The sequence below is a fragment of the Ranitomeya imitator genome, chromosome 2, assembly GCF_032444005.1.
Source record: "Ranitomeya imitator isolate aRanImi1 chromosome 2, aRanImi1.pri, whole genome shotgun sequence".
NCBI classification, from domain to species: Eukaryota; Metazoa; Chordata; class Amphibia; order Anura; family Dendrobatidae; genus Ranitomeya; species Ranitomeya imitator.
The window spans coordinates 184,814,587-184,839,230 of record NC_091283.1 but is presented as its reverse complement, the minus strand read 5'-3'; the positions used below and the strand labels follow the sequence as shown (position 1 = coordinate 184,839,230).

General features: G+C 42.1%; 1 protein-coding gene across 1 annotated transcript in view; it reads right to left on the bottom strand.

Annotated features, from left to right (window-relative positions):
• The window catches only part of LOC138662519 (putative testis-specific Y-encoded-like protein 3), a 39,703-nt gene extending 15,446 nt beyond the window's left edge, over positions 1-24,257 (bottom strand). Inside the window, exons 1-4 of the mRNA XM_069748251.1 lie at positions 24,172-24,257; positions 14,744-15,530; positions 3,462-3,539; positions 2,878-2,989 (exon numbers count right to left, since the gene is read on the bottom strand). Coding sequence (XP_069604352.1) covers positions 2,878-2,989; positions 3,462-3,539; positions 14,744-15,472 — 919 coding nt within the window. The 5' untranslated portion in view covers positions 15,473-15,530; positions 24,172-24,257. The remainder of the gene's footprint in view (positions 1-2,877; positions 2,990-3,461; positions 3,540-14,743; positions 15,531-24,171) is intronic.
• Between the last annotated feature and the right edge of the window lie 387 nt (positions 24,258-24,644).

Sequence of the window (24,644 nt, the reverse complement as noted above, 5' to 3'; positions counted from 1 at the left end):
CTGCAAAGGTAACCTAAATTAAGGGGCCCACTATTAAAGGATTTTTTTCCCCCGATCTTCTTATCTCTGTACCTGGGGGCCCCCCAGGAGAGAGAGTAACTCCCCATCCAAGATCGGACGTCCGATAATCCAGCATAGTGGGACGTCCACGTCTCCTCGAACCGACAGGCTCTGGTGGGCGAGTGGGTGGGAGACGGAGGCAGGCCCGGGTCCGAATCACCTGAACACGCTTCTGTGTTAGGGGCTGGGGTCCTGCCGACTAGACGTATGAGGATACGGGGTGGCAGTACACGCCGTACTCATAGTCTCTTTGTGGGAGTACAGTTGTGACTGTTCACCCTGTATCCCTCCGTGGTACCTGAAAAGGAACGACGCACACGGAGGTAGATAAGGGTCTAATGAAAGACCCGTGTCCACCTCCTACTGACACTAAGCTAAACTGAATATCCTACTTCCTGTCGGTAGGGTGTATACTGCAGAGGAGGAGCTAACTTTTTTATTTGCAGTGTCAGCCCCCTAGTGGCAGCAGCATACACCCATGGTTCCTGTGTCCCCCAATGAGGCGATAGAGAAAGAGCATAGTAATACCAAATACACTCAGTTTCAAAAAATCAAAGTAATCCGCAAGTGCTAGTAAAAAGATGTGAAAAACAGGGTATTTGGTTGATACGTTTATTGCAAAAAATGTATACTAAGCTGCTTCCACAGTGATAGATACTGTTTTGTGTGTGTTTTTATTATACGTATATACTATTTTTGAATACATTGTATTGGTAGTGCAAATACAAAATACGTAATCGTAATCAGGTAAGTGCACTGCATCATTGTGCTTCTTTGGAGCTGAATGAATTATTTTTTTTTGTTTTACCATTGAAAATATAAATAAAGCAAATGTTTTTTCAGGAAGAAATTTAGTCATTGTTAAAGATAAAACAAATATCCATTAAGAAATATAATTTATAAGCTCATTGTTCAGTAAACATACAAGGGTTCAGGAATACACCACATTCTGTTCAACTAAACATCACAGAAAAAGCAGTTAAACACCCACAAAGAGACAAAAGGTTACCCCACCCCAAGAATGGACCTCTCCCTTTCATTAACAGCTCTAAAAATATTTTTGCATAATTTCATATTGTCTCTCTAAATAGTAAATGCAATATTTAGCTGCATTCCAAAGAACTGGCCAGATCAATGACATGGAGGCTAAGAACTCACAAACATTAAAAGGTCATAAACATCATTAAAAGTAGATATGTCTGCCATGACCCCCACCATTTTTGAAAATGGAGCTCTGAAGAACTGAAATGCTGCGGAAAATAAAATGCTGTGATTCCGCGCGTTTTTTCCGCAGCATGTGTGCAGTGTTTTTGTATTTCTCATTAACATTGTGTGCACAACGCACTGCGGATGAGGCAATTTCACGCGTCCAAGAACGCTGCGAAAACTCATCAAAATACGCAACGTATGCACATACCCTTAACCCCTTCACGACAAGCGCCGTACTAGTACAGCGCATGTCGTGTCTCCCCCTTTGATGTGGGCACCAGCGGTGAGCCCACATCAAAGTCGCGACATGTCAGCTGTTTTGTACAGCTGACATGTACGCGCAATAGCGGCGGGTGAAATCACGATTCACCCGCCGCTATTAACCTGTTAAATGCCGCTGTCAAACGCTGACAGCGGCATTTAACTACCACTTCAAGCCACGCGGCCGGAAAGGAGCGCATTGCCGACCCCCGTCACATGATTGGGGTCGGCGATGCATCAGGATGGTAACCGTAGAGGTCCTTGAAACCTCTATGATTACTGATGCCGGCCTGCTGTGAGCGCCACCCTGTGGTCGACACTCATAGCAAGCCTGCAATTCAGCTACATAGCAGCGATCTGATGATCGTTGCTATGTAGCAGAGCCGATCAGGCTATGCCAGCTTCCAGCCTCCCATGGAGGCTATTGAAGCATGACAAAAGCTAAAAAAATGTTTTTAAAAATATAAATAAAAAATATATAAAAGTTTAAAATCACCCCCTTTTCGCACCATCCAAAATAATAAAATAAAAAAATAAATAAATAAATCAAACCTACATATTTGGTATCGCCGTGTTCAGAATTGCCCGATCTATAAAAAAAAAGCATTAACCTGATCGCTAAACAGTGTAGCGAGAAAAAAATTAAAACCGCCAGAATTACGTTTTTTTGGTCGCCGCGACATTGCATTAAAATGCAATAACGGGCGATGAAAAGAACGTAGCTGCACAAAATTGGTATAATTAAAAACGCCAGCTTGGCACGCATTAAAAAAAATAAAAATAAGCCCTCACCCGACCCCAGATCCCGAAAAATAAAGATGCTACAGGTATCGGAAAATGACGCTTTTTTTTTTTAAGCAAAGTTTTGAATATTTTTTCACCACTTAGATAAAAAATAACCTAGACATGTTAGGTGTCTATGAACTCGTAATGACCTGGAGAATCATGATATCAGGTCAGTTTTATCATTTAATGAAGCTAGCAAAAAAGCCAAACAAAAAGCAAGTGTGGGATTGCACTTTTTTTTGCAATTTCACCACACTTGGAATTTTTTTCCCGTTTTCTAGTACAAGACATGGTAAAACCAATGATGTTGTTCAAAAGTACAACTCGTCCTGCAAAAAAATAAGCCCTCACATGGCGATACTGACGGAAAAATAAAAAAGTTATGGCTCTGGAAAGGAGGGGAGTGAAAAAACAAAAATGCAAAAACGAAAAAAAAAGGGCAGCGGCGGGAAAGGGTTAAGCAAGAATTCTGCTTGATGATTCCAGCCCACAGTTCAGCACACAACAGAGTATCACATAGAAATCCCATTCCCCGGACTGATTTACCAACTCATTACTCACCAGAGGAAGAATACTGAAACTCCTTGATGATCACATCGTTCTTGAAGTAAGGATTGGAGTTAAAGTAGAATTTTATCTTGCAACTAGACTTTATGTGTGTAAAGTCCTCTACCTAAAAATTAAAAATCATAGTATTGATAAATAGAAAACTAAACAAAACCAAGGAATGCTGGTGTAATAACATTTCAAGGTCACAGTATTGCATTGGCTAAATTAAGCAGAAATCTGGATTTTCCGCATGTACTTTCTAGAAATAAAAGATTATTTCCTAAAAAAAATCTATATATATCCTTTATCCATATGATAGAGGATAATTGTCTTAATTGCTTGGGCTCTAACCAGCGATCCTGAGATAGGGACTCTACAACCCTGTGATTTAACCACACGATCGCTTACATGCCAGTGCAGAAGGCATTTGGCGAATGCACATACACTGGCTGCAGAAATTGGGCCTAGGGGTCCATGAACCAGGGTGATCTGGTAAAAAGAAAGCCCACACCAGATTATGTATTGACCAAACCCCTTTAAGCATAAAAAAGTATGAGATAAGCAGGTTCACATACATAATAGGTACATCCACCTACCTGTAAATTGTTCATGTAACTTAATGTATCTTCGTCACGGTCGTCAATCATCGCAGAAAGTTGTGGGTGATTCAGAAACTAAAATAGTTTAATGTTAAGGAAAATATGGGAAATATTTTCAAAGAATTCATCTACTATATAATTGTCTAAGGGTCATTTCCGTCTGTCTGTCACGGAAATCCCAAGTCGCTGATTGGTCGCGGCAAAACAGCCACGACCAATCAGCAACGGGCACAGTCCGGCGGCAAAATGGCCGCTCCTTACTCCCCTGCCGTCAGTGCCCGCTCCATAATCCCCTCCAGTCAGCGCTCACACAGGGTTAATGGCAGCGTTAACGGACCGCGTTATGCCAACCGCGTTATGACCAACTTTTTACTATTGATGCGGCCTATGCAGCATCAATAGTAAAAAGATCTAATGTTAAAAATAATAATAAAAAAATCATTATATACTCACCCTCCGTCGGCCCCCCGGATCCAGAACAGGCCTTTCCCGCTCCTCGCGACGCTCCGGTGACCGGTCCATGCATTGCTGTCTCGCGAGATGATGACGTAACGGTCTCGCGAGACCGCTACGTAATCATCTCGCGAGACCGCAATGCACTCTTCGGACCAGAGCGTCGCGAGTAGCATCGGTAAACGCCTGGGCTGGCTCCGGGGGGCCGACGGAGGGTGAGTATATAACTTTTTTATTTTAATTCTTTTTTTTAACAGGGATATGGTGCCCACATTGCTATATACTACGTGGGCGGTGTTAGGTACTGCGTGGGCTGTTATATACTACATCTCTGTGCTATATACTACGTGGCTGTGGTATATATTACGTGGCTGGGCAATATACTACATTGCTGTGCTCTATACTACGTGGCCTGGGTTATACTGTATGGGCAGTGGTATATACTACATCTCTGTGCTATATACGACGTGGCTGTGCAATGTACTACGTGGCTGGGCAATATACTACGTGGCTGGGCAATATACTACGTGGCTGGGCAATATACTACGTGGCTGGGCAATATACTACGTGGCTGGGCAATATACTACGTGGCTGGGCAATATACTACGTGGCTGGGCAATATACTACGTGGCTGGGCAATATACTACATGGGCTGTGTTATACGCTACTTGGCTGTGCAATATTTCTCTGCTGTATCTGTGCATCATGAATCGTGGTATGTGTTAAAGAGGAGGGCTCACAGACTTTTTTTCGCCCGGGGCCCTCAAAAACCTGGATCCGGCCCTGGCTTCACTGATTGGTCACGGCCGGGCGTGACCAATCAGCGACAGGCGCAGTACGCCCGCAAATTGGCACGGAATTGGAACCACGCTTCGCTAATTGGTCGCGGCCGTCCGAATCCTGTGTATAAATTGAATTATTCTGAAAACTTCATAAATAAACTACATACATATTCCCGATGCGTTAGAATCGGGTCACCATCTAGTATTATATGAACACCTTAGATAATGGGATTACCTTAATGTCCACATAAAATGTGTAACAGTTTGGAGAGAATGAGAGACACTTTTAGGCCTTGTTCATGCAGTAAGGTTTTGATACCCAAACATTCATATGATACAGAACTTGTGGTGATCTAAACTGTAATTCCACAACACTTAACACCCCTCTTACCACTCCATCTCCAGGTCACTGACATCTACTGTCATTAAAACCCCTAATCAGATACAGTAGCGTTCAAAATAAAAGTAGTCCAATATGACTAGATTAATCACTGTTGTTGGTATAAATTACTGTATTTTTCGGACTATAAGAAGCATGGTTTCTCCAAAACATTTGGGAGGAAAATGGGGGGGTGGGAACGCAGGCTTACCGGGGGGTTGCGGCAGATGTGTGGCGATGCTGCAGTGGTGGGCGATGCAGAGTGCACCTGAACAGGGTCCCTTCTTCAGGATGCCGGAGGCAACAATGTTGCGATGCCGCAGCCCGGTGTCGACGGTGAGCAGAGCCGAGTGCATCACCGCTTTCCCTCCGGCCATCATCCTGAAGCCGGAGGCCGCGCATGCGCAGATTGAAATCTAGGCAGCACCCGGCTCCAGTGGCCGTTTTCTCCACGGCTTCAGGAAGATGGCCACAGGGAAACCGGTGATGCACTCGGCTCTGCTCACGGTGGACAGCGGGCCGTGGCGTTGCCACCTTTCTACCGCCGGCATCCCGAGGAACGGACTCTGCCCCAGCTCTGCCTCACCGCAGACACCAGACCCGTAGCGTCGCACCAGGGACTGCAGCATTGCCCCTCTTCTGTTGACGTTAGCATCCCGAGGAAGGGACCATGCCTTCTTACCCTCAGGTAAGCTACCTTAAATTCGGACAATAAGACAGACCCCTATCTTAAAAAAAAAAAATTCTGCTATATTCCACCCCAAAATTTGGGGTGTGTCTTATGGTCCGGGGCGTCTTATAGTCTGAAAATACGGTATATTACCACATGTCAAACAATTTACCAGTTGGTGCAGTAGATTCTAAAACCAACACTCGGCATTCATGATCTGCATGTTTTTGAGTCTGTGTATTAGAATAATTAATTGAAAGGGGGTCGGGGTGTTCAAAATAATAGCAGTGTGGAGTTTAATTAGTGAGGTCAATCGTTCTGTGAAGAAACAGGTGTAAATCAGGTGGCCCTTATTTAACGGTGAAGTCAGGACTTGCTGTACATGCATTTCTCCTTGAAAGCCTGAGAAATATGGGTCATTGTTCAGAACAATAGCATACTTTGATTAAAAAGTTGAAAGGGCAAAAACTTATAAAGCAGTGCAATCATAGGCTGTTCAGCTGAAATGATCTCCAATTCTTTAAAATGGAAAGCCAAACCAGAGAGACGTGTAAGAAAACGGAAGACGACCATTAGAATGGATGGAAGAACAGCCAGAATAGTAAAGGCGCAGCCAATGATCAGCTCCAGGATAATCAAAGACAGTCTCAAGTTACCTGTGAGGACTGCGACAGTTACAGTACAAGAAGCCTGTGTAAAGCTAAGCTCTTAGAAAGAAATCCCTGCAAAGTCCCACTGTTAAAAAAGACAAGTATTAAAGCGGATACAATTTGCAAAAGAACACATCTACTCGTCTAAAGAGAAATGGAGAAACATTTTGTGGACTGATTAAAGTAAAATTGTTCTTTTTTTGGGGGTCCAAGGGCCGCAAACAGTTCATCAGACGACCCCCAAACTCTGCATTCAAGCCACAGTACACTCTGAAGACAGTGAAGAATGGTGGTGCAGGCATCATGATATGGGCAGGTCTCTCTTACTATGGTGCTGAATCTACAGGTGCTTCTCACAAAATTAGAATATCAAAAAGTTAATTTATTTCAGTTCTTTAATACAAAAAGTAAAACTCTTATTATATAGTCATTACAAAGTGATCCATTTCAAGTGTTTATTGATGATTATAGCTTACAACCAATGAAAACCCCAAAGTCATTATCTAAGTAAATTAGAATACTTTATAACACCGGCTTGAAAAATGATTTTAAAATCTGAAATGTTGGCCTACTGAAATGTATGTACAGTAAATGCACTCAGTACTTATATAATGGAACTAGAGAGAGTACAAAGGAGGGCAACAAAATTAATAAAGGGGATGGGAGAACTACAATACCCAGATAGATTAGCGAAATTAGGATTATTTAGTCTAGAAAAAAGACGACTGAGGGGCGATCTAATAACCATGTATAAGTATATAAGGGGACAATACAAATATCTCGCTGAGGATCTGTTTATACCAAGGAAGGTGACGGGCACAAGGGGGCATTCTTTGCGTCTGGAGGAGAGAAGGTTTTTCCACCAACATAGAAGAGGATTCTTTACTGTTAGGGCAGTGAGAATCTGGAATTGCTTGCCTGAGGAGGTGGTGATGGCGAACTCAGTCGAGGGGTTCAAGAGAGGCCTGGATGTCTTCCTGGAGCAGAACAATATTGTATCATACAATTATTAGGTTCTGTAGAAGGACGTAGATCTGGGTATTTATTATGATGGAATATAGGCTGAACTGGATGGACAAATGTCTTTTTTCGGCCTTACTAACTATGTTACTATGTTACTATGTTACTTGGTCAGGGCTCCTTTTGCATCAATTACTGCATCAATGCGGTATGGCATGGAGGCGACCAGCCTGTGGCACTGCTGAGGGGTTATGGAAGCCCAGGTTGCTTTGATAGCAGCCTTCATCTCGTCTGCATTGTTGTTTCTTGTGTCTCTCATCTTTCTCTTGAGCTTCCATCTTCAACAAGCATGTCGGCAGAGGGAAGCATGAAGTGCTCTAAAGTTTCCTGGCAGACGGCTACGCTGACTTTTGTCTTGATAAGACACAGTGGACCTACAGCAGCAGATGACATGGCTCCCCAAACCATCACTGATTGTGGAAACTTCACACTAAACCTCAAGCAGCTTGGATTGTGGCCTCTCCACTCTTCCTCCAGACTCTGGGACCTCCATTTTCAAAATGAAATGCAAAATTTACTTTCATATGAAAACAACACCTTGGATCACTGAGCAACAGTCCAGTTCTTTTCCTCCTTGGCCTCCGTGTGACACACATTGGCACCGGGGAAGAAGCGCTACAGTAAGCACTGTTCCCCGGCAGCAGGTGCTGAAGGCGGCTCTCATCATTCTCCCCTGCTCTGCCAGTGATCGGCGCGAGCAGAGGAGAATGATGAGAGTTATATTAAAGTCTGAAAGATGACAGCAGATGGGGGCTTTTGGGACTCTTACTCCCATCATCCGACACCTGCTGCCGCTAAAAACAGTGACAGCAGGAGTGGATGATCGGGGTATTCCTCAGCCGCCACCTGCGATATAACGAAAAAAACGACGTGGATTACCCCTATTCTCTTGAAACAAGATTGCGGAAAAAAACGCAGCATGTTCATTAATTCTGAGGAAAATCTGCGGATTTGCTGCTATATTATTGTATTGGGACACTCCGGGGAAAAAAAAAAAAAACACGAAAAATACGTAAAAAAAAAAATTAAGAAAAGCGCAAGAAAAAAAGCGAGAAAAATGCGAGTGGATTTCCTGCGAAAGGAGTCCGGCTTTGATCAGGAAAATTCTGTGAATAATCCTGAACGTGGGAACATAGTCTAAATAAAGACAGAGCCAGAATAAAATCCTTTATTTGAAAAGAATTACGCAGACTTCTTTAATAGACTCCTAAACTGCGGTGACCTCAGGACCGTGGGATAATATCAGTAATGATGTCACCACTGGTGAATGATGCTGCACTCTCCTGCTGTCACTGTTATTAGTGGCATCAAGTGTAGGATGATGGGAGCAAGAGTCCCAAAAGCCCCCACCTGCTGTCATTGTTCGGACTTTAATATAACTCCCATCATTCTCCTCTGCTCGCGCCGATCGTCGGCAGAGCAGAGGAGAATGATGAGAGCCGCCGTGGAACAGCGCTTACTGTGGCGCTTCTTCCCCAGCGGCCGTCTGTGTGGTACTGATGCATCACACGGTTGCCATACGTATTACATTCACAACACACGGACATCTCCAGTACCGGAAATAAACGGATGTGTGAAACCAGCCTTTGGAACCTTTTTAAATGCTTAGGAAGCCTTTGCAGGTGTTTTTATTTTAATTATTGTAATTTACTGAGATAATGGCTTTTGGGTTTTTATTGGCTGTAAGCCATAACCATCAACATTAACAAAAATAAACACCTGAAATAGATCACTCTGTCTGTAATGACTCTATATATGAGTTTCACTTTTTGTATTGAAGAACTAACATAAATTAACTTTTTGAGGATATTCTAATTTTGTGAAAAGCACTTGTATTTACCGCATACCAGGGATCATGGACCAGTCTACATATATTAACCCCTTAGTGACGGAGCGAAATTTTTGAAATCTGACCAGTGTCACTTTATGTGGTAATAACTCTGGAACGCTTCAACAAATCCCAGTAATTTTGAGACTGTTTTTTCGTGACACATTATACTTTATGATAATGGTAAATTTAGGTCAACATGTTTTGTGTTTATTTATAAAAAATATCAAAAATTTGAGAAAAATGTTAAAAAATTAGCAATTTTCCAACTTTGAATGATTATCCCTTTAATCCAGATAATCATAACACACAAAAACATTAATAAATAACATTTCCCACATGTCTGCTTTACATCAGCATCATTTGTAAAATGTTATTTTATTTTTTTTTTAGCATTTTAGGAGGTTTAAAAATGTAGCAGCAATTTTTCATTTTTTCAATAAATTTACTAAATTTATTTTTTTGTGGACTTATCCATGTTTGAAATGACTTTAGGGGTCTCATTTTTGGGGATTGGGAAACCCCCAATCGTGATACCATTTTAAAAACAGCACCCCCTGACATATCGAAAACTGCTGTCAGGTAGTTTATTAACCCTTCAGGTGCTTTACAGGAATTAATGCAAAGTGGTATGAGAGAAATGAAAATGTGTATTTTTACCACCTAAATGCCTCTAACTTCTGAACAGATTACTACAGCCGGCAGACACTAAGGCACCTATTTGGTCATAAATTGCCATAGCAAACATCAGGACCACACAATCATGTTCTGAGGGCACCAATTGGGATAAAGAGGAAGCCCCCTCACTCTGTTAACCATATATAATGATGTAGTCACTATTTACAGCAGCATCTAAGGGGTTAAACAGATTTGGACAGTGCAAACACTGATCGTGGCTGATGCAGAAAGTTGTCAGCTATAGTGGAGAGCTGACAGCTACTGTATTGTCACCTGTATGGGGAGGCTATTCTCTTATATGTGAGGTCAGTTAAAAGACGTATTGGCTGTCATTAAGGGGTTAAAATACTTGAAGGCTGTGTGCACACGATGCAGATTTAGTGCAGATCTGCGGCGTTTTTTTCCGCACGGAAACGCTGCAGATCTGCACTGTGATTTACATTACAATGTAAATCAATGTGAAAAAAAAAAGCTGTGCACATGGTGCAGAAAAATCCGTGCAAAAACGCTGCAGATTTCAAAGAAGTGCATGTCACTTCTTTTGTGCGGATCTGCAGCGTTTTTGCACCCCTCCATTTATAGAAATCCGCACTGGTAAAAACTGCAGAAAATCCGCACAAAATCTGCATCAATTCCGCACAAAAAAACGCACTTATACCGCATAAAAACCGCAGCAAATCCGCAGCTGCGGATTCTGCCAGGAGATGCGAATTTTGTGCAGAAAATTCTGCACCTCTTTTCTAACGTGTGCACATAGCCGAAGAGGTCATGTTGCCTTACGCTGAAGGGAATATGCCGTTGAAATGGGTGTTTCAACAAGACAACGACTCTAAACATACCAGTAAACAAGCAAAATCTTAGTTCCAGTCCAAGAAAATTGAGGTTATGGAGTGGCCAGCAAAATCCTTGGACCTTAATCAGATAGAACATTGCATTAAAAATGCAGTTTCTGAGCCAAAGCCAACAAATGACAAAACATTGGGGGATATAAGCAACCTGGGCTGGAAGACCAGTTGAGAGGGGCCAGAACTTGGTTGACTCAACATAGATGTGAAGCAGTTCTAATATCGTAGTTACTTACCGATAACGGTATTTCTCTGAACCCATGACGGCACTAACGAGAGGGATCCGCCCTCAGGGACAGGAAACCCACAGGTTAAAAAGGCGGGACCTCTCCTCCACCTCAGTTGGTTTACAGAGCCTTGCAGGGAATTTCTGCTGTAACTTAATTGGTTATTTTTACACAACAAAATATAACTGTATAACTTATATAAGCTCCTCTATATATATATATATATATATATATATATATATATATATATATATATATATATATATATATATATATATATATATACACACACACATTTTTTTTTTTTTTTTATGCACACCTCGTGACTTAATTTATAAGTAGTGTGGACACCCATACGTGAAGGGAGGGAATATACAGGTGCCGTCATGGGTTCAGAGAAATACCGTTATCGGTAAGTAACTACGATATTCTCTTACCCCATGACGGCACTAACGAGAGAATTTCAAAGAATGAAAAATTTTAGGGTGGGACTACTGCCTCAAGAACTCTCCTACCAAAAGTTAAGTCTGAGGGAGAAGATAGATTAAGCTGATAGTGCTTGAAGAATGTAGAGGGGGAAGACCAAGTGGCTGCTCTACATATTTGATCTATTGATGCTCCACCACGTTCAGCCCAAGAGGTTGCCACCGACCTGGTTGAATGAGCCTTAATTGTGTCCGGAGCTTGTTCTCCGGAAGAGGTATGTGACATCTTGATGGCATCTCTTACCCACCTCGCCAACGTGGCTTTCGATGCCTTGTGACCCTTATTTGGTCCCTGAAAGCAGACAAACAGAGCCCTCCCTTTACTACACTCCCTTGTGGCTGATAGATAGTGTGTTAGACATCTCTTTACATCTAGAGTGTGTAGAGCCTCCTCTTTTTTGTTTTTTGGATTGGGGCAAAAAGATGGTAACGCTATCTCTTGAGATCTGTGGAATTTTGACGCCACTTTGGGAAGGTAAGAAGGGTCAGTTTTGAGGATTACTCTGTCATCTAATATTTGTGTTAGGGTACCGTCACACTATAACATTTCGATCGCTACGACGGTACGATTCGTGACGTTCCAGCGATATCGTTACGATATCGCTGTGTCTGACACGCAGCAGCGATCAGGGATCCTGCTGAGAATCGTACGTCGTAGCAGATCGTTTAGAACTTTCTTTCATCGCTGGATCTCCCGCTGTCATCGCTAGATCGGTGTGTGTGACACCGATCTAGCGATGCGATCTAGCGATGCGTTCGCTTGTAACCAGGGTAAACATCGGGTAACTAAGCGCAGGACCGCGCTTAGTTACCCGATGTTTACCCTGGTTACAAGCGTTAAACTAAAAAAAAACAAACAGCACATACTTACATTCTGGTGTCCGTCAGGTCCCTTGCAGTCTGCTTCCAGCACTGTGACTGCCGGCCGTAAAGTGAAAGCAGAGCACAGCGGCTGTGCTTTCACTTTCACTTTACGGCCGGCAGTCAGTGAGTACGGGAAGCAGAGACTGCAAGGGACCTGACGGACACCAGAATGTAAGTATGTGCTGTTTGTTTTTTTTTAGTTTAACGCTTGTAACCAGGGTAAACATCGGGTAACTAAGCGCGGTCCTGCGCTTAGTTACCCGATGTTTACCCTGGTTACCCAGGGACCTCGGCATCTTGGTCGCTGGAGAGCGGTCTGTGTGACAGCTCCCCAGCGACCACACTACGATTTACCTACGATCACGGCCAGGTCATATCGCAGGTAAATCGTATAGTGTGACGGTACCCTTAGAGGTGGGTAGGCTGATAAGGCCTGCAGATCACTAATCCTGCGAGCTGAGGTTAGGGCCACCAATAAACAGGTTTTCCAAGATATTATTTTTAGTGAAGCCTGAGATAAAGGTTCGAACGGCGCTTTAGTTAGTGCTGAAAGGACTAGGTTCAGGTCCCAGGGAGGAGCGGTGAGATGTATAACTGGTCTGGACCTAGTAGATGCTCTAATAAATCTTTTTACCCAGTGATTCCCCGCCAAATCCTGGTTGTAAAGGGCACCCAATGCTGCAATCTGAACCTTCAGAGTATTTGTTGCTAGGCCTTTCTCTAAACCTTTTTGAAGAAATTCTAAGATTTCCTGAATTGGCATCTGATTTGATAGGATAACTCCTGACGTGGAGAGGAACTTTTTCCAGACTTTGCCGTAGGCTCTGGTAGTTATAGGTTTTCTATTGGCCAGCAGGGTAGAAATTAGATTTGAAGAAAACCCCCTTTTTGTTAATAGTTCCCTTTCAAAAGCCAGGCCGTCATGTGCAAACTTTTTATTTGAGGGTGATTCACTGGCCCTTGATGCAGAAGGTCTGGGATATCTGGGAGTACCCATGGATCCGCTATGGACATTAGGCGTAGCCATGGGAACCATACTCTTTTCGGCCAGAACGGAGCTATCAGTATCACTTTGGCTCTGTCTTCCCTGATTTTCTTCAAGACTAAGGGAATTAGAGCTATCGGAGGAAATACATAAGCTAGATGGAATTTCCATGGAATTAACAACGCGTCTATAGCCACTGGACTCCCCCGAGGATCTATCGAGCAGAAGGCCTCCGTTTTCCGATTTTGATTGTTTGCAAATAGATCTATATCCGGGGCCCCCCAAAGATCCACTATGCGTTTGAATATACTTGTATTTAACTCCCATTCCCCGTTTTAATTGGGTTCTGCTTAGAAAATCTGCAGTTTGATTTTCTGACCCTTTTATGTGAAGGGCTGTCAGGGAGGACAAGTTGGCTTCTGCTTGTGACATGATGAAATTTGTCACTTTCATTAGGGATTGAGACCTCGTCCCTCCCTGATGGTTTAAATATGCTACTACCACCCTGTTGTCCGTCAGTACTCTCACGTGGTGGGAACGGAGGGAAGTTAAAAAATGATTGATGGCGTACTGAACTGCTAAAAGCTCCTTCATGTTTGAAGTAAGGTCTTTTTCTTCTACTGACCAAGGACCTTGGGCAATTTGCCTGTTTAGGTGGGCCCCCCACCCCCAAGGGCTTGCGTCTGTGGTCAGGATTATCGAGACCGGCCATACCCTCTTCACTGCCTCCCCTCCGCGCATATCCACGAGGCCTGCCGACCCCGGAACGCGCCTTCAGGGAGGAATCCACCTGAGACCGTGGCAGGGCCCCCCGCTGCCTGAACTCGGCCCGATGGTCCCTGGACTCCTGGATGGTGAGTTGTGGGATCCCCGTCGGGAACAGGAAACCGAACTGAGGTGGAGGAGAGGTCCCGCCTTTTTAACCTGTGGGTTTCCTGTCCCTGAGGGCGGATCCCTCTCGTTAGTGCCGTCATGGGGTAAGAGAAAAACCTGTGGGTATACAACTAAATATTAGTTTAGTTATTCACAGGAATGCTAAATCCACAAAAAAACAGTACATACTGCGAGTGTGTAAAGACAAATGCAGACACTGCTAGTTTTTAGAACAGCCCAATGTTCATTTTTTGTTATTTTCTGTAAAGTAGTTCAACGTTATATACATTTCTCTTCATGTTTTGAATTAGAAAACAGTGTGCAATGTTCCCAAAGCATGGAAATAAAAACTAGTATAAAGATTTTGTGATTAACTCATGTTTTTGAACACACTGCAATTATTTTGAACACTACTGTAAAACAATATAGTTTGTAGTGCATGATTTTTACATACGGTAAATACTTCTTACTGTCTTCACAGAGAACGGAAGAGGAAAAATAAAATGTCATAAAAAGAGTAACAAATTTGTTATAGGATACAGCAGTGACCCAAAAACCTGGGATGGTGCGTATGATGGCATTGCGTTTCTGGATGTGTGGTTTTCTGAGCTGTCCGTACCTTCGTTTCAGTTGCAGCAGAGCACGGTCGGCCCGTTCATTCACCGACCTTAGCTCCTGCTGCACTGACTCGAGAGCCTGCAGGGAGCGATCACTGCCAGTAGCCTGGGTGCCAACAGAAACAATACAGCAATCACCCTCGCTGCAAGATCGACGGTCACCCGTTTCTGAATCCGAGGAAAGGGGTGACAAGACAGCGGGCTCTTCTGTGTCTGCTATCTCTAGGCTCGGTGGGGCACATCTTCTTCGCTGATCATCTGAATCTCCATTCCCTGATCCATCCCTTCTTAATGACTCTTGCTTTGATGGTGGTGTTTTCTTCTCTCCGGTTTCACCACCTTCAGGGATGTGAGGGGTTCCTGTTGCGCTTTCTCCTGTATCCCCCCTTTCGGGTGTACACACAGGTAGCCTTGCATGTGTGTCTTCTACTGCGCCATTTTCTGGAGTGTGTGGAATAACATTTCCTGTCTGCTCCTTATCTTCTGCATTCTCCCTCCAGTTGGTCATCTCCCATAATGTCTGAGCAGCCTCAACTTCCTGACGACTATCTGGAAGATCAAGAACTCCATTGTTTTTTTCCTCAGTGTCCAAAACTTTTCTCTGTTTAGCTGGTGGAGGAGAGCACTCCCCACTCTTCTCTGGACAGCTCATGGTGCAGAAACTTTAAAGAATCGATAGTATTTTACCAATCCTCCACATGGCCGATCATCTGATAATCAAATGCAAAGCAGTATTTAATATCAAGAGCTTAACATGCTGTAAAGTATCTTATCAATTATTTGCATCCTCAATTATTTTCCCACAGTGAAGATGGGTGGGCCTCTGATAGAAGAGGTACAGAGGTAGAAAAGCCCCCATAGAAGTTTATTTGTACTATGACAACCATAAAACAACCAAATAAAAGCCTGTATACATGAGCCCTTCAGTTATAATGTTGAGTTTCATCAGGATGTCTATATGCAGTCGTCTGTGTACAAGGTATTACATGCAAGAACAATGCCAAGGAGCAGGTATTCCCAGTCTCCCAGTTTTAGGGCTCATGCAGATGAGTCTATAAGGCTACGTTCACATTAGCGTTGTGCGGGGCAGCGTCGGCGACGCAATGCACAACGCATGCAAAAACGCATGCACAGCGCAGCTTTTTGTGACGCATGCGTTCATTTTTGCATGATTTTTGGTGCAGAAAAAACTGCATCATGCAGCGTCCTCTGCGCCAAAACAGTTGCGCCAAAATGATGCATGCGTCACAAAACGCAAGACAACGCATGTCCATGCGCCCCCCCCATGTTAAATATAGGGGCCCATGACGCATGCGTCGCCGCGGCTGCGCCCGACGCTGCCCCGCACAACGCTAATGTGAACGTAGCCTAAATCAGACGTGTTGTTTGATTTTTTTATAGGACACAACACTGACCGATGTTATAAAATAGGGCTGTTCAGATGAACGATCTTTCTCTCAGTCCAATAGTTCGTAAGAGAAAAAAAAATTGCAGCATGCACTACTTTCTTTCAAGACTCACCCATGCAAGTCTATGGGTGCATTAAAAAAAATCTGAAACAATTTTTATGGATATATTTCTATTATCAACCTTCAAAACGGTATTTGATCGTGTATGTTTTAATATAGATGTATGAAAACGGATCGTACAAGGACATTAAAAAAAAAAACGTACTTTTTTCTGAACGAAAAGCGGACAATTTTTATAGAGTCGTCTGCAGCCGGCCTTAGACCTAATTCAACACGTCCACGTGTCAAGGTTCATGATTCACGTACCAGGCGTGGACCGACTGCTAGGATTCTCCACCGATCACAAGAATGAGGGAGCGAGCAGCAGGATGCGTGCATGGCTTTTCACTACTTATGGGAGCCGACGTCATGTACGAGTACTACACCTCCACTTACGTACGGACAGACAACCCTCATTCTTGTAATAGGCGGTGACCCTGCAATCGTACATACATCATGTAATTTTAATAGTATATTCTAAAGTATTAGTATTACAAGGCCTTCACTAAATGGCGTTATAGACCGTGCTGCTGGTCACAGGTTGCCATATTGCCTGTCCCCGTTAACTAGGGACTACCATCAATGAGCGATACCCATTTCTGGTGCACTCCACTCATCTCCATAGCAGATTGTCCGCCTCGTGGGTGCACAGATCCCACTTTGGCAGCCATTGAATGTGAAATGTCTGGCTGGCCACAGATCCCTTCAGCAAAAACAGCAGTTTGCCAAGAGCAGGACCCCAGTGATCAGAGCAACACAGACTGCAAACTGAGAGATGTCCATATACCCTAAGGCTACTTTCACACTAGCGTTTTCTGCAATCCGTCACAATGCGTCGTTTTGCAGAAAAAACGCATCCTGCAAAAGTGCTTGCAGGATGCGTTTTTTCCCCATAGACTTGCATTGACGACGCATTTGCGACGGATTGCCACACGTCGCATCCGTCGAGCGACGGATGCGTCGTGCTTTTGCGGACCGTCGGGAGAAAAAAACGCTACATGTAACGTTTTTTTCTCCTGACGGACCGCTTTTTCCGACCGCGCATGCGCGGCCGGAACTCCACCCCCTCCTCCCCGCACCTTACAATGGGGCAGCGGATGCGCCGGAAAAATGCATCCGCTGCACCCATTGTGCAATGCAGCAAACGCTAGCGTCGGAATCTCTCCCCGACGCATTGCGACGGGGAGATTCCGACGCTAGTGTGAAAGAAGCCTAACACACCAACTTACATATCATCTTTATTTTACTTGTTATAGCATCTGTTCAATGTATTGTATATGCCAGTACTGGCATATAGGGTAAACAGAGGCTGTGACTAGTGATGAGCGAATGTGCTCGGATAATATTGTATCCAAGTATCTTGGACGTTCTCGAATAACATGTTAGAGTTCCAGCGGCTGCATGATTTGCAGCTGTTAGACAGCCTGAACACATGCCAGGATTGCCTGTTTGTCAGGGAATCCTCATGTGTTCAGGCTGCCCAACAGCCACAAATCATGCAGCCGCAGGGACTCGAACATAATATACAAGTACGCCCAAGATACTCCCGAGCATGCTTGAATAAGATACTTATCCGAGCATATTCGCCCATTGGTGTGACAGATGCCTAATAATTGTCTATAGAACTGCCGGAGGAAGCTGAATACAGCGCCCCGCTATTTCCACCAGTCCTATATACAATTACAGGAGCGGAGGTGGAGTATGTGCACCTCTGCTTCATTCAATCATTGGACCCCCAACCATCAATAAGCTATCCCGTTTGCTTTTTGCGGTATACTTACAGTTAGTCAAGTGGTCAAGAATTAAAAGGGCACTCTTGTCTGACTAATGTAACCCTATGGAGATATTTGGAGCTTACCCAGTTGAGAAAAATGGCAGCGCTGCACCAATACCTCAAAGGCCGTAAGGTAGAATTGGTAAATAACGCAGCACAGAAAAACACAACCTCATATAGAGCACAAGTCTGTTATAGCGCGTGTAACAACGATGTTACATAGGTATTTGATAGTTATGTGGCAAATATTAGATGTATAAACCCTAAATGTAATACTACTGTGGTCAGTATTAAATTTATGGGGAACATATTACATGTACGAGTCCTACGTTTGATATCAATGAGCCTCATGAGGTAAATATTTCAAGTATGAGGTAAATATCACATCTATTGAGACATATATTGCACGTATGGGATAAATATTGCATGCAGGGAGGCAAATAATGCATGTATGGGGAATATAAAGCATGTAGGGAGACAAATATTGCATGCATGAGGTAAACATCGCATGTAGGGAGACAAACATTGCATGCATGAGGTAAATATCGCATGTAGGGAGACAAACATTGCATGTGCAGACACAAATATTTGAGAGAAATATTGCATGTATGGGTTAAATATTGCATGTAGGGAGGCAAATATTGCATGCATGACGTAAACATTGCATGTAGGGTGACAAATATTGAATGCATGAGTTAAATATCGCATGTAGGGAGACAAATATTGCATGCATGAGGCAAATATCACTTTTATTGAGACAAATATTGCATGTATGGGGTAAATATTGCATGAAGGGAGGAAAATATTGCACGTATGAGACAAATATTGCATGCATGGCGTAAATACAGCATGTGCAGAGACAAATATTGCATGCATGATGTAAATATTGCATGTACAGACAGACACATATCACATTTACTGAGACAAATATTGCATTATGGGGTAAATATTGCATGTAGGGAAGCAACTAATGCATGAATGACGTAAATATCACCTGTACGGAGACCAATATTGAATGCATGAGGTAAATATCACATGTACGGACACTAATATTGCATGCATTAGGTAAATATTGCATGTGGGGAGACAAATATTGCATGCATGACCTAAATACCATATGTACGGAGACAAATATTGCATGTAGGGAGACAAATATTGCATGCATGCATGCTGTAAATACAGCATGTACAGAGAAACATTGCATGCATGATGTAAATATTGTGTGTAGGGAGACAAATATTGCATGTGCAGACACAAATATTTATTGAGAGAAATATTGCATGTATGTGTTAAATATTGCATGTAGGGAGGCAAATATTGCATGCATGACGTAAATATCGCATGTAGGGTGACAAATATTGAATGCGTGAGTTAAATATCGCATGTAGGGAGACAAATATTGCATGCATGAGGCAAATATCACTTTTATTGAGACAAATATTGCATGTATGGGGTAAATATTGCATGAAGGGAGGAAAATATTGCTCGTATGAGGTAAATATTGCACGTACAGAGACAACTATTGCATGCATGAGGTAAATATTGCATGTAAGACGGTAAACATTGCATGCATGAGGTAAATATTGCATGCAGGGAAACAAATATTGCATGCATGAGGTAAATATCGCATGTATGGAGGCAAATATTGCATGTGTGAGGTAAATATCGCATGTAGGGAGGCAAATATTGCATTCATGAGGTAAATATTGCATGTAGGGAGGCAAATTTTGCATGTAAGGAGACAAATATTGCATTTATGAGGTAAATATTGCATGAGGTAAATATTGCATGTAGTGAGGCAAATATTGCATTTATGAGGTAAATATTGCATGATGTAAATATCGCATGTACGGAGACAAATATTGCATGCATAAGGTAAATATTGTATGTAGGGAAACAAATATTGCATGAAAGAGGTAAATATCACATTTATTGTGACAAACACTGCATGTATGGGGTAAATATTGCATGTAGGGAGGCAAATATTGCACATATGAGGTAAATATTGCATGTAGGGAGACACATTGCACGTATGAGGTAAATATTGCATGTAGGGAGGCAAATATTGCATGCAAGACGTAAATATTGCATGTAGGGAGGCAAATATTGCATGTATGAGGTAAATATTGCATGTAGGGAGACAAATATTGCATGAAAGAGGTAAATATCACATTTATTGAGACAAATACTGCATGTATGGGGTAAATATTGCATGTAGGGAGGCAAATATTGCACATATGAGGTAAATATTGCATGTAAGGAGACAAATATTGCACGTATGAGGTAAATATTGCATGTAGGGAGGCAAATATTGCATGCAAGATGTAAATATTGCATGTAGGGAGGCAAATATTGCATGTATGAGGTAAATATTGCATGTAGGGAGACAAATATTGCATGAAAGAGGTAAATATCACATTTATTGAGACAAATACTGCATGTATGGGGTAAATATTGCATGTAGGGAGGCAAATATTCCACATGAGGTAAATATTGCATGTAAGGAGACAAATATTGCATGTAGGGAGGCAAATATTGAATGCATGAGGTAAATATTGCATGCATGAGGTAAATACCGTATGTACGGAGATAACTATTGTATGCATGATGTAAATATTGCATGTACGGAGAAAATATTGCACGCATGAGGTAAAAATTGCATATACGGAGACAAATATTGCATGTAAGAGGTAAATATCCCATTCATTGAGACAAATATTGCATGTATGCGGTAAATATTGCATGTAAGGAGGAAAATATTGCAAATATGAGGTAAACATTGCATGTAAGGAGACAAATATTGCACGTATGAGGTAAATATTGCATGTAGGGAGGCAAATATTGCATGCAAGACGTAAATATTGCATGTAGAGAGACAAATATTGCAAGCAGGGAGGCAACTATTGCATGCAAGATGTAAATATTGCATGTAGGAGGCAAATATTGCATGAAGGGAGACAAATATTGCATGCATGAGGAAGATATTGCATGTACAGGGTTTAAATATTGCTGCATGAGGTAAATATCGCATGCAGGGAAACAAATATTGCATGCATGAGGTAAATATCGCATTCACTGAGACAAATATTGCATGTATGAAGTAAACATTGCATGTAGGGAGACAAATATTGCATGTATGAGGTAAATATCACATTTATTGAGACAAATATTGCATGTATGGGGTAAATATTGCATGTAGGGAGGCAAATAATGCATTTATGAGGTAAATATTGCATGTAAGAGACAACTATTGCATGCATGATGTAAATATCGCATGTACGGAGACAAATATTGCATGCATGAGGTAAATATTGTATGTAGGGAAACAAATATTGCATGAAAGAGGTAAATATCACATTTATTGTGACAAACACTGCATGTATGGGGTAAATATTGCATGTAGGGAGACACATTGCACGTATGAGGTAAATATTGCATGTAGGGAGGCAAATATTGCATGCAAGACGTAAATATTGCATGTAGGGAGGCAAATAATGCATGTATGAGGTAAATATTGCATGTAGGGAGACAAATATTGCATGAAAGAGGTAAATATCACATTTATTGAGACAAATACTGCATGTATGGGGTAAATATTGCATGTAGGGAGGCAAATAATGCATGTATGAGGTAAATATTGCATGTAAGGAGACAAATATTGCACGTATGAGGTAAATATTGCACGTATGAGGTAAATATTGCATGTAGGGAGGCAAATATTGCATGCAAGATGTAAATATTGCATGTAGGGAGGCAAATATTGCATGTATGAGGTAAATATTGCATGTAGGGAGACAAATATTGCATGAAAGAGGTAAATATCACATTTATTGAGACAAATACTGCATGTATGGGGTAAATATTGCATGTAGGGAGGCAAATATTCCACATATGAGGTAAATATTGCATGTAAGGAGACAAATATTGCATGTAGGGAGGCAAATATTGCATGTAGGGAGGCAAATATTGCATGTAGGGAGGCAAATATTGCATGTAGGGAGGCAAATATTGCATGTAGGGAGGCAAATATTGCATGTAGGGAGGCAAATATTGCATGCATGAGGTAAATATTGCATGCATGAGGTAAATACCGTATGTACGGAGATAACTATTGTATGCATGATGTAAATATTGCATGTACGGAGAAAATATTGCACGCATGAGGTAAAAATTGCATATACGGAGACAAATATTGCATGTAAGAGGTAAATATCCCATTCATTGAGACAAATATTGCATGTATGCGGTAAATATTGCATGTAAGGAGGAAAATATTGCACATATGAGGTAAACATTGCATATAAGGAGACAAATATTGCACGTATGAGGTAAATATTGCATGTAGGGAGGCAAATATTGCATGCAAGACGTAAATATTGCATGTAGAGAGACAAATATTGCAGGCAGGGAGGCAACTATTGCATGCAAGATGTAAATATTGCATGTAGGAGGCAAATATTGCATGAAGGGAGACAAATATTGCATGCATGAGGAAGATATTGCATGTACAGGGTTTAAATATTGCTGCATGAGGTAAATATCGCATGCAGGGAAACAAATATTGCATGCATGCGGTAAATATCGCATTCACTGAGACAAATATTGCATGTATGAAGTAAACATTGCATGTAGGGAGACAAATATTGCATGTATGAGGTAAATATCACATTTATTGAGACAAATATTGCATGTATGGGGTAAGTATTGCATGCAAGGAGGCAAATATTGAATGTATAGGGTAAATATTGAATGTAGGGAGGCAAATATTGTATGTATGGGGTAAATATTGCATGCTTGAGGTAAATATGGCATGTTTGGAGACAAATATTGCATGCATGAGGTAAATATCACATTTATTGAGACAAATTTTGCATGTATTGGGTAAATATTGCGTGTAGGGTGGCAAATATTGCATGTATGGGGTAAATATTGCACGTAGGGAGGCAAATATTGCATGTATAGGGTAAATATTGCATGTAGGGAGGCAAATATTGAATGTATTGGGTTAAAAACCACACTTAGTGAGGTATATATTGCATGTAGGGTGGCAAATATTGCATGCAGGGGGTAAATATTGAATGTATGGGCTAATATTGCATATGTGAGGTGAATATTGTATGTAGATAGGCAAATATTACATGTATGGGGTAAATATCACATTTATTGAGACAAATATTGAATATAGGGAGGAAAATATTGCATGTAGGGAGGCAAATAATGAAATAATGCATGCATGAGGTAATTATCACATGTAGGGAGGCAAATATTGCATGCATTGTGAATATAAAGCATGTAAGAAGACAAATGATGCATGCATTAAGTACATATCACATGTAGGGAGAGAAATATTGCATGCATGGTGAATATAAAGCATGTAGGGAGACAAATGATGCATGCATTAAGTACATATCACATGCAGGGAGGCAAATATTGCATGCATGGTGAATATAAAGTATGTAGGGAGACAAATGATGCATGCATTAAGTACATATCACATGTAGGGAGACAAATATTGCATGTATGCGGTAAATATTGCATGCAGTAAGGTAAATATTGCATGTAGTGAGGTAAATATGGCATGTATGAGGTAAATATCACATGTATGAGATAACCATTGCATGAATGAGGCAAATTATCACATGTATGGGGTATATATTGCATATAGTGAGGCAAATATCACATGTATGGGGTATATATTGCATATAGTAAGGCAAATATCACATGTATGGGGTATATATTGCATATAGTGAGGCAAATATCACATGTAGGAGGTACATATTGCATGTATGGTGTATATATTGCATACATCAGGAAAATATCGCATGTATGACTCATAACTTTGACACTTAAGAAGTAAAGCCTCCCAGAGGATTTCTACTCTACATTTTTGTGGATGATTTTAGCTCAGGTCAAAACATAAACGCCTTATACACAAGTCCCCAAGCAACCGCTCAATACAGCCGCAGTGCACAGTATAAAAGCACCACACACGACACAGAAACGCGCTCCGTCACACTGACGACGTTATTAGCGCCCCCCGTCCCTTTCTCCCCGATACGGCAAACTCACCACACAGGGACCCCCTCAAAAACTTGTCCCCCCCGATGCCACCACGAGAACTGTCACCGCGTGACGTCACCGCCCCTGTCACCTCTGCGCCAGTCACGGGGCGCCACGTCACGTCAACAACACAGCACGTGACCAACGAACGTGACGTCGGAGGCTCCGGCCTTGCTGCATCTCCCGCCCAATACGAGCAAGGATCACGTGAGCAGCAGCCACTTCCTCCCAAGTCCCACCCCGCTGGCTAAACCAATCACCTTGCAGGAAATTTAACGAGAACCACGCCTAGGACCAGTTTTGACCAATAGAAATTAAAAATCCGAGTCGTCCGTTTGCCGCTTGTTGTGAGACGGAGGTTTGGAACGCAAACGATGTGATGGGCGGGGACAAGTTGTTATTGCTGATGATGATGATGTCCTCAGGGATTGTGCTGCAGAGTTCACAGTGAATACGAGAGAGTGCCGAGCTGCTGTTACGGC